This window comes from Chiloscyllium plagiosum, unplaced genomic scaffold (assembly GCF_037043375.1).
Source record: "Chiloscyllium plagiosum isolate Xiang-an unplaced genomic scaffold, Cpla_swu_hap1 HiC_scaffold_11, whole genome shotgun sequence".
Lineage (NCBI taxonomy): Eukaryota > Metazoa > Chordata > Chondrichthyes > Orectolobiformes > Hemiscylliidae > Chiloscyllium > Chiloscyllium plagiosum.
In genome coordinates, this window is record NW_028270149.1 from 23,676,080 (window position 1) to 23,697,396 (window position 21,317).

General features: G+C 41.2%; 1 protein-coding gene across 3 annotated transcripts in view; it reads left to right on the forward strand.

Moving 5' to 3' along the window:
• Nucleotides 1-20,628, forward strand: part of col4a5 (collagen, type IV, alpha 5 (Alport syndrome)) — a 259,440-nt gene extending 238,812 nt beyond the window's left edge. For all 3 annotated transcript variants that reach the window (XM_087991900.1, XM_043705036.2, XM_087991901.1), the window contains 3 exons: nucleotides 604-718; nucleotides 17,211-17,383; nucleotides 19,303-20,628. In XM_087991900.1, coding sequence (XP_087848026.1) covers nucleotides 604-718; nucleotides 17,211-17,383; nucleotides 19,303-19,384 — 370 coding nt within the window. In that variant the 3' untranslated portion in view covers nucleotides 19,385-20,628. The remainder of the gene's footprint in view (nucleotides 1-603; nucleotides 719-17,210; nucleotides 17,384-19,302) is intronic.
• Nucleotides 20,629-21,317: the final 689 nt, after the last annotated feature.

A 21,317-nucleotide genomic window follows, 5' to 3' on the forward strand; every position in this document is an offset into this window, starting at 1 on the left:
TAATTATTAGTGTTGAAAACACATCAGGACCAGAAACAAACCATTGCAATCTACTGAGTAAATCTCACATTTCAAAAACACCATTGAAAATTCTTGCCCAAAATAAGCAAGACCCTTAGGGCTCTAAGTAGACCAACAATGTATGCAAGATCCCAAGTGGCCCAGATGTTGTTAACACCCAGGCAGGAAAGCATGCTGGTAAAGTAAAGAGATCTGAAAAGAATGAACAAGTAATTCAGCCTCCACGTGAAGAGGGAGAACTGCTGCTGCTCCAGACTCCGCCCACCCAATGGACCAAAATGTTCCTGGCAGCCAGAATGGTTCTATGCCATTGATAATACAGCAGCTTGAAACCAACAAGCAACCTCTTTGGGATCTGCAACTCTGTCCACTTACATGTTAAGGTGTCCTAACCCTTTAAATGGAATGGGTCTCCAGCCAGAGGGATCTGGCTGGCTGCTTGCTATTAAATGTACTCACAGTAGGTTCAATCTTCACTAACACTTTTGAGATTGATCTTTTCTTCCTTAGCTAAAGAAAGAAACTAAAGTGAAAAGAGAAAAACAGTAATATAAATGTTAATCTTGATTTTACTTGTTATAGGTGCACTGTTTGTGAAGCCCCAGCCTTAGTAATAGCAGTTCATAGTCAGACTATTCAGATCCCACCGTGTCCAGAGGGATGGAACTCACTGTGGATTGGATACTCCTTCATGATGGTAGGCATATTTTTATTGCTTCTTTGTCTATCTATCTCAATTATTCCTTTTTCCAGGATACTCTTTACAAAGACTGTGAGACAGACAGGCCTCAAAGCAGGCCAAAGTTGCTAAGTGTTACAAACTTAGAGGATAACAGTCTTGCATGTACTTCCTACTATTGGACTGATTGTCAGATGAACGCTGGCAGTGAGTGCTTCAAGACAGGTCACATGACTGTCACAAGCCAGGAAACACCGTGGTATGATTTCCAACCAAACTTTCTCCTCCTTCATGAAAAACAAAATAAATCAAGATGCTTGGACTATCTTTTACACCGAGTTACCCAAGTTACCAGTGCCCAATCAATTGTTCTCATGCATTAGTAAAATCCCATACACTATTAGCATTAGTCTGTTTTTTGTCAGTCTCTTTACAGCATGTAGGATGTCAACTTTTGCTCAATTGTGTGCTGTTTAAAATAATGTGCTCTCTGGTTTTGTTTCAGAATCTTCTCAGTTGACCCTTCCAATTTATACTAGCCACCTCGTTCCTTTAGTTGCATTTCCTGTCATTTTTGTTTTTTAGTTTGGGTATCAATTTCCTTTATGTTCCTGCAGCTTTCTGTCTCATGCTGTTTGTTTGTCTGTTTGTCAGTCAATGAAGCCTAGCAGTCATGTCTTGCATTGGGCTGTCAGACTAATCTGTCCTCTCGGTTGAGCATTGTTCCATGTCAACACATCAACTTTACTTTTGAAAATTTCATTTTTGAATTGCCGTCAGTGTAACTATACATGGTCTGAAAAGCTCATAAAGATGTAGGAAGCACTAGCATCAGTATGGCATTTCATATTCATTCAATACTCTGATTCTGCTCTGATTGTCACAAAGGTTACAAACCACTCATTTCCTTTAGAATTTACATTGTTAACCTGCTCGAAGTGAAGATTGAACCTTCATCTAACTCTCTCCTGTAGCCATGATTGATTTGACAGAATTGTCTTCTGCCATCTCTGTGGCAATTGTCTCAGTAGGCTTACTTGTTGTCTTCCTAACTCAAAACTCATAGTTAAAACAGTATTTTACTCACACTGAACATTCTTCCTTCTGTTTTACGTGTTGACCTCCACAATATTTGTAACTTGCCTTTTGGCCTTGATCTTTCTGCTGGCCCTTCTGTGGTTATTTGTTGCTTTTCTCTATACTGTCGTCCTTGAAAGGTCCAACATAATGTGTAGGCCTGAGCTGCTTATCAAAATAACTCGCAGGTCTGAAATGTTTCTCCACATTGTGGACAAACCTGTCTGTTGTTGAATGTATGCTTTGTTGCCATTGATTTAAAAGCTCAGAGCTTCTGCACATGTTTATACCTTCTTCTTCAAGAGAGAGATATTTTTCTAAGCAGTTGTCCATCAATAGGAGGATCTCTTGTGCCTGAGATGGGTGTCCTCACTCACAAGATTTGGTGAGCCATGTTAATGGAGTCATATATCTATGAAAAGGTCAAGTCAAGTCAAGAGTAGCTTTGTCATTTCTACCATATATATCGGATACAGTTAAAAACGAGACAGCACCCCCCAGGACCAGAAGTGCTACATGGACAGTGCAAACGACACGATCATACACAGGGTGACATAAAATGAATAAGAAGTGCAAAACACGCAAGACAGCACAGTAATTCCTGCCACGACAAGACAATAGGCACAGTGGTGTATAAATTACAGTGTAATAAAAGAATGATAATTAATAAAACATTGTTCTAGTAGCAATTTGAAGTCATGCAAAGAGTTTCAGATGGAAGAGAGTCTGATCATCCTAATTTAAGGAGCCTGATGGCTTGGGGGAAGAAACTGTTGCACAGTCTTGGCGTGAGAGATCTAATGCTCTGGTATCTTCTGCCAGATGGCACGAGGGAGAAGAGTTGAGTGAGGGATGGGTGGGGTCTTCCACAATGCTCTTAGCCTTTCGGATGCACCGTGTGGTGTAAGTATTTGTAATGGAGGGAAGAGAGACTGCGATGGTCCTCTGAGCTGTCCTCACTATCCGTTGTAGGGTCTTACGATCTGAGATGGTGCAATTCCTGAACCAGGCAGTGATGCAGCAGCTCAATGAACCTTTTGTAGAATGTGGGTTCTTGTTCACTTACAGCTTACTAGTGAACACATTCTGTTCAGATGTTGCATTCAACTTAAGTTCAAAGTGGGCCTTCAAGGCTTTAAAAATTCCTGCAACTTTTTTTTCTGCTCTTTGAAGTGATTAAAGTGGAAAATGCTTTTTAACAGTCTCTCTCCGACAGTAATAACAGTTGTGGCTGTGCTGGGTTGTTAATTAAATCTGTCACTATCTCATAGCAAAATGGCAGTTTGGGCTCATATTGCCTTTAAATTCAAGTGACACCAAGAGAAGAACCGATAGGTATTGCCCAGTCTTCCTGCAGTAACCTGCTTCTCTGTTCCTTTTCTGTGGGTTCTTGTGACCTGCAGTAGTTTCAGCAGATCTGAACATTCCTAATTCTACTTCTAGTAGCTGTGCTTCAACATTCAATCTCAGTGCCATTCTGGTACCATGTTACCAGCTCTTGGGAAAACAGTCTTGATTGTTCTCTCCCTCTATTAAATTATTTGTAAAGTGGAAGGTTGTAGTGATTGTCCCATGTCAGAGATCACATGGCTAACTGGTAGAGTACCAAAGGGATTAATGCTGCGGCCACCATCATTTCCTGTATTAATGACTTGGATGAGGAAAGTGGACATACTTTGCTCAGGGTTGTGGATGACATAAAAATAAGTGGGAAGGCAGTTGGTGAAGATGGCACAAAGATACACAGGGATATAGATAGGTTAAGTGAGGAGGCAAAAACTTGGCAGATGGAATATAATGTAGGAAAATGTGAGATTATGCTTTTTGGCAGGAAGAATAGAGGAACTGAATAGATTTAAAAGGAGATAGACTTCAGAAAGCTACAGAGCAGAGCAATTTGGAAGCCCTTGTCAATGAATCACAAGAAGCTAGCATCCAAGTTCAGCAGGTAATAGGGAAGGCAAGTAGAATATTGGCCTTCATTTCAGAAGGAATGGAATATAAATGTGGGGAAGGTTTGCTAAAACTGTACAAGTCACTAGTCAGACCACAGATGGAATACTGTGGACTGTTTTGGGTCCATTTTCTAAGGAAAGCTACACTGCCATTGAAGGTAGTACAAACCAGATTCACTAGGCTAATATCAGGTGTGGAAGAATGTCTTTGAGGAGCAGAGAGTACATTGGGCTGATAGTCATTGGAATATAAAAGAATTAGAGGCCATCTTATTGAAAAATACAAGATCCTTATATGACTTGGTAGAGTAAATGCAGAAAGTTTGTTTCCCATTGTGGGAGAGTCTAGGACCAGAGCGTATAACCTCAGAATATGGGATTGTACACTTAAGAGAGGTGAGGGAGTATCTCTTCTTTGAGAGGGTTGTAAATCTGTGGAATTCTTTACTGCAGAGGACTAGAATCATAGAGATGTACTCCAGGGAAACAGACCCTTTGTTCCAACTCGTCCATGCTGACCAGATATTCTAACCTAATCCCTTCCCATTTGCCAGCAATTGGCCCATTAAACTCCAAATCCTTCCTTTTCATATACCCAGATGCCTTTTAAATGCTGTAATTGTACCAGCCTTCATACTTCTTCTGGCAGCTCATTCCATAGACGCACCACACTCTGCGTGAAAAAGTTGCCCCTTAGGTCTCTTTTAAACCTTTCCACTCTCACCCTAAACCTATGCCCTTTAGTTCTGGACTCCCCCAACCCAGTGAAAAGACCTTGTCTATTTATCCTACCCGTGTCCCTCATGATTTTATAAACCTCTATATGGTCACCTCTCAGCCTCCGATGCTCCCTGGAAAACAGCCCCAGACTATTCAGCCTCTGTCCCATTTTTTATACCCTTATGCTCAAGAGATATACACTAACCTCAGTCTGCATCTAAGTAACATTGCAATCAAATTTCCAGATAGGATTTTCTGTAAAAGTAGAATGTTAAATGCAAAAATATACAAGAGAAAATTAAAATTATACTAATCTAAAATGAAATGCGGTTTCTCACATAGGGGAATCTAATACTAGGAGGAATAGTTTTAGAATAAGGTGCCTCCTATTTAAAATGATGAGGAATTATTTCACTGAGGGGTGTTAATATTTGACAATGAGCAGTGGAGGCTAGGTCATTATGCAACTCAGCCTTAAATATTTTCAGATTTTTTTTATCAACAAGAAAGTATTGGGTTCCGAACAGCAAGCAGGAAAGTGTTGTTAGGGTGACAACCAGATCTGCCTGGATCTTACTCGAAGATGGAACAGGCTCAAGAGGCTAAAAGGCCTGTTCCTGTTCGAACTTCTTTTCTTTACAATCTCAAAATTTGAGACCCTGCACTTGCCTAACAACCTACGTAGGAGGAAGCAATGCTTTTCAAACAAGCATGTGATGCCAGCTTGAGAGATAATTAATGATTTGTACAAGGAATTGAATGCAATATCTCCAAATTTGCAGCTGACCCTAAGCTGGGTGGCAGTGTGTGCTGTGAGGAGGATGCTAAGAGGGTGACTTGGACAGGCTGGCTGAGTGGGCAAATATTTGTCAAAAGCAATATAATATGAATAAATGTGAGGTTATCCATTTTGGTCGCAAAAATGGGAAGGCAGATTATTATATGAATGGTGGCAATTTAGGAAAAGGTGAGGCACAACAAGACCTGGGTGTTATGGTGGAACAGTTGCTGAAGGTTGGTATGCAGGTGCAGCAGACAGTGAGGAAAACTAATGACATGCTCTCCTTCATAGCGACAAGATTTGAGAATCGGAGTAAGGATGTCTTGCTGCAATTATACAGGGTCCTAGTGAGGCCACACCTTGAGTACTGTGTGCAGTTTTGGTCTCCTAGTCAGAGGAAGGACATTCTTACTATTCAGGGAGTCCAGGGAAGGTTCACCAGACTGGTTTCCGGGATGGCAGGACTGATATATGAGGAAAGACTGGATTGACTGGGCTTGTATTTGCTGGAATTTAGAAGAATGAGGGAGGGGGTCTCATAGAAACATATAAAATCCTGATGGTACTGGACAAGCTAGATGTGGGGAAAATGTTTCCAATGTTGGAAAATTCCAGAACTGAGAGTCACAGTCTAAAAATAAGGAGGAAGCCATTCAGGACTGAGATGAGGAAGAATTTCTTCACTCAGAGTTGTGAACCTGTGGAATTCTCTCCCACAGGAAGCTGTTGGGGCCAGGTCATCAGATACATTCAAGATGGAGCGGGACATGGCCCTTGCAGCTAAAGAGACCAAGGAGTATGGGGAAAGGACATGAATAGGATACTGAGATTGCATGATCAGCCATGATCGTATTGAATGGTGGTGCAGGCTCAAAGGGACGAATGGCCTAACCCTGCATTTATTTTCTATGTTTGCAGTCCACCTCCAGGGCAAGCAGTCTGTTGTCATAGTGCTCATTGCAGCCATGTAAATCTTTGTTCCAGTCTGTTTCCAGACTGCCCCTGAAGAAGCAGTAATTTTGGTGAATCTGCAATCCTTAGAAGCATCATGCCTTGCACAAGAGTACATGGCTTTCTCATTTTTTGAATCAACACCTACAAAGAGCTTGACGATGTTTGTTCAGATTGTATAATACCCCAATGATCAAAGCATCATTGATTGAACATGCTTAACTGCAAGTGTTCCAGATTGGCAAGGTACTGCGCATCAGTCTGTGGCTTATGTCCACAGGACTAAGTAAGTTGTTACTGTCATGATGCTATTATTACATTCTTGCCTTCAATTCCTCCTTTGTTTAACTTGGAAAAGAAAAGTGCAAGATTGAATCTCTGGGCTCTACTATTGGTCAGCTTTAGGACAGTTGTGTAGCATCCACATACACTTGTCAACGCAGACACTATGTCAGACCTTTTATTTGGTCCAAAGTTTCTGACTCAGATATCAATGGCACACAGCAACTTCCATGCTATTCCATTCAATGTGGTATACTTTCATTAAACTGCTAAACAACAGTACATACTCACAGCTGCTTGAAAGTCCTGCAAACTTGGATCTGTGCCAGGTTGTTAATCAGTTGCAGATCTCCAGGTACATTTTTGGAGCAGGAGACCAAACTGCTCAGCTGACTGCAGCAACAAGTTGTTTTCCAATATTTCTTTCCACCTTTCCCTGGTGATGACTGTGTGCCTTATAATACCTGTTACCGATCCTTTAATTGGTTTTCAACTACTTCGAAGCTGTTGCCAAATGTACATTTTCTGGGCCTCTTTTCAAGGCTTATGCTGAAGTAAATAGAAACTATCATCTGGTGTATTACCTCTGACATCTTTATTATTTCCAATGTTGAGTGAAGAAGGCATTATTATCATCATAGAAATAATGAGTCACAGTTCCCTCCTAGTTCCAGAACAGTTTAAAAATGAGCAAGTCTGTGGCTTTGCCAATACTGCCCATTCTGCCTTTATGTTCTCAAATCCACAATGCAATTCATCAGCAAGTGTACCAATTTATCCTTTGATGTTCCATTCCAGCACCATCAGACAGGATTCCTGCACAACCAGCTTATATCTATTATTATGAAAGTGAAGAACAATTACAAAATTCAATGGGATTAATACAATACAATAGTAAATAATGCATTGCCAAGCAGAGCTTGCAGTGTGTTCATGAGAACGAGTGTGTGAGCTTGTATATGTGTGTGAGCACTGATTTACAACTATAAGGTCCATAGTGAGCAACCCAATAGAAATTACAACACAGGTAATTTAACCAGACTATTCTATGTCAGCATTTACCCTCACCCCAAATTAGAATTAAGCATGCGATAAAAATCTGTAAAACAATAATTCAAATGCTTCAATGGATATGAGACTTCCTGTGGTATAGCTCAGCCAAAGTGTTATGTTTAATTGTGTTGTACTGCATGGAGACGCAGACTACACATGGAGGTGCCAGAGGAATTTCGATTTGCACCATTCACCAAATGCCAGTTCGAGGCACGTGCAACTGTTATGCCAACTGATACAGTTTCTGATTAGCCTAATAATGGAGATGTTCAGGTTAGAAAAAGCTTAACTTGGAACAAAGAGTTATGTATGCTGTTGAGTGCAATTGTCTTCGAGCTGAATAATTATAAGTTGGTTGTGCAGGAGTCCTGATTCGTGGTGGTGGAATGGAAGGTGAAAGGTGGAATTGTCGAGTCCTTAAATTTTCTAAGGGAAAGGATGTGAATAAAATGGCAGAGACAACTGTTATTGTGTCCATTGTACAATGTCTGCTAACCGCTCACATTGTAACAGTCTTGCAAAATGGTCTTTGTAAATATACAGCATCGACGTTACAAATAATACCTGCTCCACAGAAAGCGTAATGCTGTATCTTGCTCTTTTTCACTTCAAAACATCTGTCAGACCTAGAGGAAGAAAAGTGAGCATCCTGGTATAGCTAGTATGACAATACTTTCTGTGCAATGGACAAAGGGACAAGGGTTTCAGTTGAACTACAAAGCTGACCAGCTACTCTCAGAGCCACAAGGACTCCAGAGACATTTAAAACTGGTGGTGGAGCACAACTGTGGGACACGTTGCCCCATTTCTAACACCTGCAGTTTTCTCCTGCATGGGAGAAGAATGCAAATAGGAAGCCCACAACCTGAACTTTTGACCAACCTGCTCAGTTGCAGGGTTCAGTTGTTGAAGCTGGATTATTAAATTTATTCAAGATGGAGATAGATTCTTTCTTTTTGTAAATATATTTATTAGCAAATTTTTTTAACTTTACAAACATATAAAATTATTGAAAAATACAATCAATAACAAATATCATTATAATAAAAAAAACAAATTGCAACACAACTACTGCCTACTAACTACTAACCTATCCTATAATACAAAACAAATCCTAACACTATGCAGGAGATATATCCTTAATCATAGAGTCATAGAGTTATACAGCATGGAAACAGACTCTTTGGTCCACTTGTCCATGCTGACCAGATATCCTAAACTGACCTAATCCCATTTGCCAGGACTTGGCCCATATCTTACTAAACCCTTCTTATTCATGTACACATCAAGATGCCTTTTAAATGTTATAAGTGTACCTGCCTCCAGCACTTCCTCTGGCAGCTTGTTCCATACATACACCAACCTCTGTGTGAAACAAATTGCCCCTCAGGTCTCTTGTACATCTTTTCCCTCTCATGTTAAACCAATGCCCTCTAATTTTGGATTCCCTACACTGGGAGAAAGACATTGGCTATTCACCCTATCCATGCCCATCATGATTTTATCACCTCTGGAAGGTCACCCCTCAGCCTCTGACATTCCATAGAAAATTGCCCCAACCTATTCAGCATGTCCCTGTAGCTCAAAGTCTCCAATCCCAGCAACATGCTTGTAAATCTTTTCTGAACCCTTTCAAGTTTCACAACATCTTATCTAAAGCAGCCTCATCAATGTCCTCTACAGCTCTAACATTGATCCAAACTCTGATACTCAATGCTGACCAGTGAAGGCAAGCATGCCAAATGCCTTCTTCACCACCCTAGTTACCTGTGACTCCACTTTCAAGGAACTATGTACCTGCACCTTAGGTCCCTTTGTTCAGCAACACACCCTAGGACCCTGCAGTTAACAGTATAAGCCCTGTCCTGATTTGCCTTCCCAAAATGCAACACCTCACATCTATCTAAATTAAACTCCATCTGCCACTCCTCAGCCCATTGGCCCATCTGATCAAGATCCTGTCATACTCTGAGGTAAGCTTCTTCACTGTCCACTACACCTCCAATTTTAGCGTCATCTGCAAACTGACTAACCATGCCTCCTGTGTTCACATCCAAATCATTTATATAATAGACAAAATGCAGTGGACCTAGCACCGATCCTTGTGGCACACCACTGGTCACCGGCCTCAAATCCAAAAAACAGCCCTCCTTGACATTGTGTCCTATCTACAAGTCAATTTTGTATCCAATTGGTAACTACCCCTGGATCCCATGTGATAACCAGTCTACCATGCAGAACCTTGTCAAATGCCTTGGTGAAGTCCATGTTGACCATGTCTACCACTCTGCCTTCATCAATTTTCTTTGTCACTTCTTCAAAAAACTCAATCAAGTTAGTGAGACACAACTTCCCATGTACAAAACCATACTGAATCTCGCTAATCAATCCTTGCCTTTCCAAATGTATATAAATCCCATCCCTCAGAATCTTTTCAAACAACTTACCCACCATTGATGTAAGACTCATTGTTCTATAGTTCCCTGGCTTTTCCTGAATAATGGCAGCACATTAGCCACCATCCAGTCTTCCAGCACCTCACCTGTGGCTATCGATGATAACAAATATCTCAGGAATAGGCCCAGCAATCTCTCTGTCATAGCTTCCCACAAAAATCTGGGATTCATCTGTTATGGACTAGGCCAGACCACTCAAAACATTCTTAAGCAGGCAGCCCCAGACCATAACTTTGCAATTTGTTTTGGTAAGTGTACAGTGAAAATTACCCGGAGTAAGATAGCTAGGTTGACTACTAGATTTTAAAACAGACAAAAATTTACTCACAAAATTACACAATGCAGCACAAAGAACAGAATAAAGAGCCCCTAGAGAAGTCAACCTATCCAAATAGACCTCATTATGCTGTTCCGAAAATACACAGCAGTCCCAATAAGCACTCTCCCTTTAAAAACCAGTATAAATGGAACACATGCTTACAGGTTGAAGTTGAAAGGCAGAAAAGAGAGAGAGTTTCCACACAGCTCCCTGATGAACCTCCAACCAGTTGAAGACTGTACTAAAACTGCTTAGCTCAGCTCGAGAACTGACCACTCCCCTTTCATTATACAGGGCTCATTTAAAACATGAGGAGAAAGTGAGGTCTGCAGATGCTGGAGATCAGAGCTGAAAATGTGTTGCTGGAAAAGCGCAGCAGGTCAGGCAGCATCCAGGGAACAGGAGAATCAGGAGAAAGGGCTTATGCCCGAAACGTCGATTCTCCTGTTCCATGGATGCTGCCTGACCTGCTGCGCTTTTCCAGCAACACATTTTCAGCTCATTTAAAACATGACCACTTTGGCCTGAAGTCTCATCTGTTTACACATCAACAAAAGGCTTCTCAAAATCCTTTTCATCTCTGTACCAAACCAGACTGATCGGAGCCCGGCCCAGTTTATTGCCTCTCTGAAAGAAATCAAGGACAGAGTCTCCTTGAGCCAAGGAACAGCGTTTAGAAAAAAAGGGACTAGCTCTGTGACACACCTGATCAGTCCTGATAATCTACCTTTATGCATTTTAAGATGTCCAGCTCCTACTTTTCAGTTATATAGATACTTTTCAAGACATCACTAATTATTTCCCCAAGCTCTCTACCTTCCATATCCTTCTCCACAGTAACTACTGAAGTGAAATGCTCATTTATTATTGAAATAACTTGACAGAGGCTGAAATGCCAGCACCATGTCATCCTTTATTTTCATGTGGAGAGTCCTTGACATTGATACAGGGCTCCCTGATTGGACCAGTTTATAGCAACAGTCAGGGAACTCACAATCTATGAGGTCTACCTGGCCGACCTCACTACAATCACTACAAATATCTCACCCATCTCCTGTGCTGCCACACATAGATAGCCTTGTTGACCTTTAAGGTGCCCTATTCTCTCCCTAGTTACTCTTTAACATATGTGTAGAATTGCTTTGAATTCTCCTTAACCCTATTTGCCAAAGATATCAAGTGTCCCCTTTTTGGCTGCCTGAGTTTCCTGATAACCCTCATAAATATACTTGGACTGCCCTTATACTTCTCTAGGAATTCATTCAATCCAAGCTGTCTATGCCTGACATATGTCTCCTTCTTTTTCTTGACCAGATCCTCAGTTTCTACAGTCATTAAGCATTCTCTGTACCTACCAGCCTTGCCCTTCACACTAAAAGAAACATACTGCATCCGAACATTTGTTACTTCATTTCCAAAGGCCTCCCAGTATCTCACTGCCCCTATACTTGCAAATAGCCTCTCACAATTAACTTTTGAAAGTTCTTTCCTAATACTGTCAAAATTGGTCTTATTCCAATTTAGATATTTAACTCTTAGATCAGGTCTAATCTATTCCATAACTATTTTAATACTAATAGAATTATGATCACTGACTCTAAAGTGCTCACCAACTGATGCCTTAGTCACTTGTCCTGCCTTATTTCCCAAGAGAATGTCAAGTTTTGCGCCTTTTCCAGTAAGTATATTATGCACTGAATAAGAAAATATTCTTGTACACTTTTAATAAATTCCTCTCCATCCAAGCCCTTAACACTTATAGTAATCTCATTCTACATTCAGGAAGTTAAAATCCCCGACCATTATAATCCTATTAGTCTTATACATATCTGAGATTTCCTTATACATTTGCTTCTCAGTTTCCTGCTGATTATTTTGGGGGAGCCCTATAGTACAATACCAATAAAGCAATCATCCCTTTTTTATTTCTCAGTTCACCCATATAAGGTCACTGGACATCACCCAGGAACAACCTCCCCAACAGAAACAGAAATTACTAGAAAACTCAGTAGGTCTGGCAACATCTGTGGAGAGAAATCAGAGTTAACATTTCAGGCCCAGTGACCCTTCCTCAGTACTTTTTCTGTTTTTATATCCTCCGTGGGCAGCACGGTGGCACAGTGGTTAGCACTACTGCATCACAGTGCCAGAGACCCGGTTCAATTCCCGCCTCGGGCAACTGTTTGCGTGGAGTTTGCACATTCTCCCTGTGTCTGTGTGGGTTTCCTCCGGGTGCTCCGGTTTCCTCCCACAGTCCAAAGATGTGCAGGTTAGGATGAATTGGCCATGCTAAATTGCCCATAGTGTTAGGTGAAGGGTAAATGTAGGGGAATGGGTCTGGGTGGGTTGCTCTTCAGAGGGTCGGTGTGGACTTGTTGGGCCGAAGGGCCTGTTTCCACACTGTAAGTAATCTAATCTGAGTACAGGTTTAGTGTTTTCCATAACCAAAGACATCACTCCCCCTCCTCTCTTGCCCTCCTTTCTGTAGCATCTATACCCTTGAACATTAAGCTGCCAGTCCTGACCTTCCCTGAGCCACATTTTTGTAATATCTATGATATCCCAGTCCAATGTTTCCAACCATGTCCTGAGTTCATCTGCCATACCTGTTAGGCCTCTTGCATTAAAGTAAGTGCAGTTTAACTTATCAGGCTTACCTCATTCTCTGCCAATGTCTTGCCTGCCTTGACTTGTAACTTGCTCCTCTTCCCTTCTGTATCAGCTGCAGACCTATTTCTTTTGTCATGATCTCTTAGAGTCTCCCCTCCCCCCTTACTAGCTTAAAGCCTTCTGACTAGCACTAGCACCAGGATATTGGTCCCCTTCTAATTCAGGCACAATTTGTCCTTCTTATACAGGTCACTTCTACCCCAGAAGAGATCCCAATAACCCAAAGATGTGAATCCCTGCTCCTTGCACCAGTTCCTCAGCCACACATTCATCTGCCCTATCCTTCTATTCCTAACTCACTTGCAGTAATCCAGATATTACTGCTTTCAAGGACTGACTTTTTAAATTGCTGCCTAATTTCCCATGTTATCTCTGCAGAACCTTGTCCCTTTCTCTTCCAATGCCATTGCTACCAATGTGTAAAATGATCTCCTGCTGGTCACTCTGCCCCTTTGAGAATATTCTGCACCCTAACTGAGACATCCTTTACCTTGGCACCAGGGAGGTAACATACCATTCTGATGTCTTGCTGTCAGTCACAGAAACGTCTGTTTGTGCCCCTGACCAGAGAGTCCCCTATCACAATTGATCACTTGGTACCTGACATACCCCTCATTATAGTAGAGTTAGTCTTAGTACCAAATACCTGGCTGTCAGTGCTATATTCCCTTGAGAGGCCATCACTCCCGTTATTATCCAAAACCGTATACTTGTTTCAGATAGGGATAGCCACAGGAGACTCCTGTATTATCTGCCTACCCCTCTTCCCTTTCCTATTAGTAACCCATTTACCTGATTGTATCTGCAGTTTTTCAATCTTCCTGAAACTGCCATTCACTTGTAAATTCCTCATTGCCTCTAACTGGAACTCCAACTGATCCATGTGATCCAATAGGATTCACAACCAAACACATAACCTCCAGGAACTTTGAAATTCTCCCTAATTTCCCATATCCAACAGGAAGAACACATTACTAAAACCCATCTCTTTTGCATCTTAAAAAAATCTACAGACCAAGAATATACTCAAAAACAATCACAACTCGCTTCTCAAAAACTCAGCATTAGCACAGTCTTACTGCTCAAAAAAAACTGCTCAGGGATAACTTAATGCCTTTCTTTTATATTAAAAATTAATCAAGAGACAGATCTCAGTAAAACATTTAAAAAAAAACTCCTACTTGCTATTGTAGATTTACTAAAAAAAACCAACAGATTAAGATTTATGCGTTTTATAAGTCTTAAAATAAAACACTAAACTGATCAGGCTTTGAGGTCACTGATCACTCCCAGCTGCTGTGTGGAGTGGGGTTCTGATAATAAGGTCTCCCAAGGTCAACTATTATACTGCACTGTTTGTTTTCCTTTGACCTATCTCCAAAGAAGTTTGTAATTTCACAGTCAGTCAGCTGTGAAAGTTCACTGCTTGATTCTTTTCATGTATTCTTGTTGATCTCTAGATCCATTCACCGACTTCTCCGTGTGGTCAAACACTTAAAACTTCATCTCCTGCCATTATGGGGCAGAAAGCAGGAAACTGGAGATGAGGGTTATCAGATCAGCCGTGGCAGAGCAGACTCGATGGGTCACCTATTTCTGCTCTTATGTCTTATGATCATGGTCTTGTGTGCAAGGAGCCCATTAATATAATTTCCATCCAAACATTGAGATAATGGGAAGCACAGTCTTCATAAATTTTGTCCAGCTTCTCCATAATGTGGTTCACTCTCCCTCAGAGGAACTGTAAACCTTAGTGTGGATTTGACAATGTTTCAAAGATATGTTCAAAATGTTTGACCCATTACCCTCCATAACAACTCAAAATCAACTCCTCCGCCCTCACCCATGCCCTCTATAGCCTCTATGTGAAATCATTGCAAATGCTTGCCCACCCTCCCCACTCCACATACTCCATTTGCCCATCAAATTCTCCAAACTAACTCCTGGCCTGACATGCCCATTCATCTGTTTGCTTGGGAGCATGGAGGAGGTGAAAGTGGATGGGGTTTGGAAGAGCGATAGGTGTGAAGGATTACCACTCTCTATATGAAATCCTCAAATGTGAGAGTTGTCGAGTGGTTTTGCTATAGGGGCTGGGTGAGGAGGCAGGCCCCTAGTCAACCTTAACTGGAATTGGGATCTAACCCATGCTGTTAGCACCACTCTGAATTGCACACTAGCTCTGAACTATCACCTCCTCTCACGTGAGGGCTGAAGGGCCAAACATATAATCAAACAACTGGGACAGAAGTCCTAGGGAACAAAGGCAGACCTTTTAACCAGCCTCTCTGACACTTGGCCAATCCTAAGGCCATCTTAGGTTTTTTTGGGGGACCGTGGGCCTAACTCTGACATGCATTCTTCCTGTCCAGACTGAAGATCCCACAACTTTCTACTGAGCCTCTTCTGTATTTGAGAAACCCTGGTGAGGTTTCGGAATTTCTTTCACCATAACTAGACCCTGCTTTATATGGAGTCATAGAGTCATAGAGATGTACAGCATGGAAACAGACCCTTCGGTCCAACCCGTCCATGCCGACCAGATATCCCAACCCAATCCAGTCCCACCTGCCAGCACCCAGCACATATCGCTCCAAACCCTTCCTATTCAGATACCCCGTAGGTCTCTTTTATATCTTTCTCCTCTCACCCTAAACCTATGCCCTCTAGTTCTGGACTCCCCGACCCCAGGGAAAAAACTTTGCCTATTTACCCTATCCATGCCCCTCATAATTTTGTAAACCTCAAAAAGGTCACCCCTCATCCTCTGGCGCTCCAGGAAAAACAGCGCCAACCTGTTCAGTCTCTCCCTGTAGCTCAAATCCTCCAACCCTGGCAACATCCTTGTAAATCTTTTCTGAACCCTTTCAAGTTTCAAAACATCTTTCTGATTGGAAGGAGACCAGAATTGTATGCAATATTCCAACAGTGGCCTAACCAATGTCCTGTACAGCCTCCCAACTCCTGTATTCAATACTCTGACCAATAAAGGAAAGCATACCATATGCCTTCTTCACTATCCTATCGACCTGCGACTCCACTTTCAAGGAGCTATGAACCTCCACTCCAAGGTCTCTTTGTTCAGCAACACTCCCTAGGACCTTACCATTAAGTGTATAAGGAGGAGAAAGTGAGGACTGCAGATGCTGGAGATCAGAGCTGAAAATGTGTTGCTGGAAAAGCGTAGCAGGTCAGGCAGCATCCAAGGAACAGGAGAATCGACGTTTCGGGCATTCGACGTTCCTGAAGAAGGGCTTATGCCCGAAACGTCGATTCTCCTGTTCCTTGGATGCTGCCTGACCTGCTGTGCTTTTCCAGCAACACATTTTCAGCATTAAGTGTATAAGTCCTGCTAAGATTTGCTTTCCCAAAATGCAGCACCTCGCATTTATCTGAATTAAACTCCATCTGCCACTTCTCAGCCCATTGGCCCATCTGGTCAAGGTCCTGTTGTAATCTGAGGTAACTCTCTTCGCTATCCACTACACCTCCAATTTTGGTGTCATCTGCAAACTTACTAACTGTACCTCTTACGCTCGCATCCAAATCATTTATGTAAATAACAAAAAGTAGAGGACCCAGCACCGATCCTTGTGGCACTCCACTGGTCACAGGCCTCCAGTCTGAAAAACCACCACCCTCTGTTGTCTACCTTTGAGCCAGTTCTGTGTCCAAATGGCTAGTTCTCCCTGTATTCCATGAGATCTAACCTTGCTTATCAGTCTCCCATGGGGAACCTTGTCGAAAACCTTACTGAAGTCTATATAGATCACATCTACTGCTCTGCCCTCATCAATCCTCTTTGTTACTTCCTCAAAAAATGCAATCAAGTTTGTGAGACATGATTTCCCACGCACAAAGCCATGTTGACTGTCCTTAATCAGTCCTTGCCTTTCCAAATACATGTACATCCTGTCCCTCAGGATTCCCTCCAACAACTTGCCCATCACTGAGGTCAGGCTCACTGGTCTACAGTTCCCTGGCTTGTCCTTACCGCCCTTTTTAAACAGCGTATATGTTGTTGGAATTGAAATGGCCAGATAGTCCAAACTGCCAAACTCCTGTGAAACATTTTGGAACACACCATCCATGTGAGGCAGTTGTGTGGACCTATTTTCCATGCCTGCCAATGGTATACTTAGCTTACACCCAAACTTTCATTCTAAGGACAATGACAATAATATTGTGACATCTAATTATTAAATGAGTTGAAATGTTTTCTGTTTGGTGTTGTTGCTGTTCACAGCACACCAGTGCTGGTGCTGAAGGATCAGGCCAAGCCTTAGCTTCTCCTGGTTCCTGCCTGGAGGAATTCCGATCTGCACCATTCATCGAATGCCATGGTCGAGGCACTTGCAACTATTATGCTAACTCGTACAGTTTCTGGCTAGCCACTGTCGAAACAACGGAGATGTTCAGGTGAGAAATATCTTAACTTGGAGCAATGAGTTATGTGCACCTTTGAGTGCAAATGACTTATCTGCCTTTAGCTAATGGTACAATTGCTAAACTGTTTACTGCTGCTGTTTATAAATGAAGCTGTTGCCTTTCGTCAAGTTGCATTTCCACATCACCAAGAAACCTCTGGCAACTCACTTCAGTGGTCGGTATTTATGTGTAAATCTTGGCAGTAAATGTTAGACTCTAGTGTTTTACATTTTGACGTTGGATGAGATTTTCCACCAACTCCCCAGTACAAATAATTTTGAAAATGAGATTGTATTGCCATGAATAAAATTAAACCGACTCTAGAGATGATCATATTGGAGGGTGAAGCAGGCTGAAATGGTTGAATGATCTCCTCCTGCTCCTGTTTTGTATGTTCCTTACATTTGCCACTGCTTCTCCAAGCTGGCTGAACCTGCCAAGTACTCCCCAACCCCCAACCAAGCCACTGTCTCCCATGTCTGTGCACAGACCTGAAAATTGACTCTGCAATGTCTCAATTATTTCTACTTTTTTTAATCATCAGTAAGGTCCTCAATTGTTGCCCATTTACACTTACTTTTAAGAAGGTGGTGGTGAAATGTACTCTAAAACTGCTGCAGTCCATGTGATGAGGAGCACCCACAGTTCAGTTAGGAAGTGAGTTCCAGGACTTTGGCTATGAAGGACAAAGGATATAGTTTCAAATCAGGATGGCTTAGTGGGAAACCTGTGGGTGGAGATTTCTCATACATCTACTGTTTTATTCTCCTTACTGGTAGAGGTTAAGAGTTTGGTTGGTGCTGTCACAGGAGCCTAGGTGAATTACTGCGGTGTATCCTGTAGACATGCACTCTGCTGGAACAAGGCAAAGGTGGTGAAAGAGTGAATGTTTAAGGTGGTGGATGGGTTGTTAATCAAATAGGATGCTTTGGCCTGGGTAGTGCCAAGATTCTTAAATGTCATTGGAGCTGCACTCATCCAGGCAAGTGGAGAATATTCTTAACATTCCTGACTTGTGTCTTGTCAATGATGGACAACATTTGAGGAGTCAGAAGGTGAGTTACTCACTGCAGAATTCCCAGCCTCTTACCTGGTCTTGTAGCATTATTATTTATATTGCTGGTCCAGTTGGGATTTTGGTCAATTGCAAGCCTCAGGCTGTTGATGGTGGGAAATTAAATGATGGCACTGCAGTTAATTGGAGATGATCAGATTAATTCCTCATTCTGGAGATAGTCATTAACTAGTAGTTCTACGATGGAAATGTTTCTTACCATTTATCAGCCCCAGCCTGAAGGTTATCCAAGTCTTGCTGCCCCCAAGTGTAGACTGCTTGTGTATCTGAGAACTTGCAAGTGGTACTCAGCACTGTACAATCATCAACCAATCCTCTCAGTCCTAACTTTATGTTGGAGGGAAGGAAGGTCATTAATGAAGCAGCTGAAGGGTTTTAGGCCAAGGACACAAATTCACACTCCAGAGGACTCTTGCAGTGATATCTGAGAACTGAGAGGATTGGTCTCCAACAACCACAAACATCTTCCTTTGTATTAGGTGTGAATCCAACCAGTGGGCAATTTTCTTCCAATTTACATTTACTTCAACTTTGCCAGGACCTGATGCAACACATGATCATATGCTGCCTTGATTGTGAGCCCTGTTACTCTCACCTCTTGAATTCAGCTTTTTTGTTCATATTTAGACAAGTTGGCATGTTATAATCTTCCCCCTACTGTGGCTGCAACTGAATAGCCTGCAAAACTTCAGGGCATGTCTTCTAGTTTGTGCAAGTGCCTTATGGGGAGGAAGATGTGTTAATGCTGGGATGTATAGAAGGGTGAGTTTTCTGTGCAGATGCCTCTCATGAAATCCGAGATTTTCTTTTTGCTTTTATCTCTTTCTTACAACAGTAAACCGCAGTCGGAGACTCTAAAAGCTGGTGAACTCCGAACACGTGTGAGCCGCTGTCAAGTATGTATGAAAAGGACGTAATGCATTGGCTTCCGGCATTGAGACAACAAGTGAAATCGGCTGAGAAGAAGAAATCCAGCTCAATAAGTAAAAACTGTAGGGCGCTCTGTCTTCCATTTACAATGGTGCTACTGTGCGAAGCAAAAACAAACACAAAAAAAAATAACTGTTCATACATAATATTTGTTTATACGTACCTCATGTAAAGAGTAATCAGTGCATTTTGGAAAGGAACAAGCGAGAAACTGCAGTGTTGTGGAATGAGAAACAGTGGTGCCTCCTATTCTTCTGAGTGGGAAGAGGTGACCCCCGTAATGGCACTTTCTTCAAGAGTAATGCACTGAAAACACTACAACAACAAGACTGCTTACACCAACGTTATATTTCTGTTTGTTTTTGAAAGCAACTTTTTCTCATGGTGCTACTAACCAACTACTGCATCCAGGTTCTTAAATATTAATAATTAATAATCAACCTGTTATTTCCTTGTTTTTTTTTGTAAGTACTGAAAATGTGTATATGATGTATCCAGGCTTTAATCACTTGAAGAATTTCAGCATCACAATTATCACCAATAACATCAATTTATGCTTCACATATTACCGGCTCAATTAGCATTTTTATCTATTTTTGTTAAAAGTAGCAGAATTGTGGAAAAAAATGCAGTATTTTATACTATTGGATTCACTTTACGGGATTTCCCACTTTACTATCAAACTACTGATTTTTTTTTTGCTTTTTAAAGACAATTTGAAAATTATCCCTCCTCCCACCCCTTTGTCCTTTTAAAACATTATAGGCTGCAGATTTCAGTTAATAAAACTTTTCTGGAAATTGTAAAAAGTTGTATTTGTAGTTATGATCAGGGTTTTTAAAATGGAAAAATATACACTGTGCTACACAATTACAGCTTTCCTAAAAGGCCTTTAAATGTTAAATATACTTTTTTGTACTGTCTGAAATTATGTAAAATGATTAGCCATAAGAAGTGCCTGTGAAGAGAGACTGAACTGTGTTTATAAACAATTTGCAATCAAATCATACCCCACTCTATCTCAGCACTCTGCCTTCCTCCTGGCATTGTTACCATACAGCAAACACAAAAAGGTTACCAAAGGTTATTTTGTTTTATTTCAGCCAAGATATGTCTCTCTCCAAAAGTGTTCTTTCTTGTATATTATCCAGGACAGTTCCAAGCAACTTTATAAAACAAAAAATACAAAAAAAAATACACAAATCTGAAATAAAGGAAATATTGACTTAAAGTTGCATTGTCTAACTATTCTTTTTACTAACTTATAAAAGTGATTTGTAAAATAATTTGTTTCTCTTGTTTAAGCAAGTTTTCCATTCTCACCCACATCACATCCCACCATATATCATCTCCCACCTTCACAGACCATATGTCTCATGGCCCCACTGTTATGACCCGGGGTAAACCCCCTCTGCTAATTTAAATTCAACACCCAGAAATAAATTCACCCCATCCTGTAATCTGTGAAAATTTGAGAGGCAAAGAATTATCCCAAAAGTCACTATTTAAAGAAAAAAATTAACAACTTTAATTTTTTAAGGTCTAACAGGAAATAATTAACTAACAACTATTTACAACTCATTTATTTAACCTATTTTTTACTTTCCCTTCTACAATACTTTCCCCCGATTAAGATTTACAGAAAAATTAAAATTTCAAAACCAGCCAGCTGTTGAATCTTCTCTTGGTATCTTCCTCTGTCTTCTTTTCTTCTTCTTAAGAGATTTCTGTTTCACCAGTCATTGATAGATAAAGGTATCATTAAGAGAGTTATTCTCTGGGCAGTCTGCATACGTTGGTGGCTTGGCAATTCTCCTCCAACTGTTCAATTTTTTTTCCCCGGTTTTATACCCCAAAGCATTGGATCAGTTCATTGGTGTTAATATTGTCAAAATACTAAATTCAAACTTGATTGGAGTT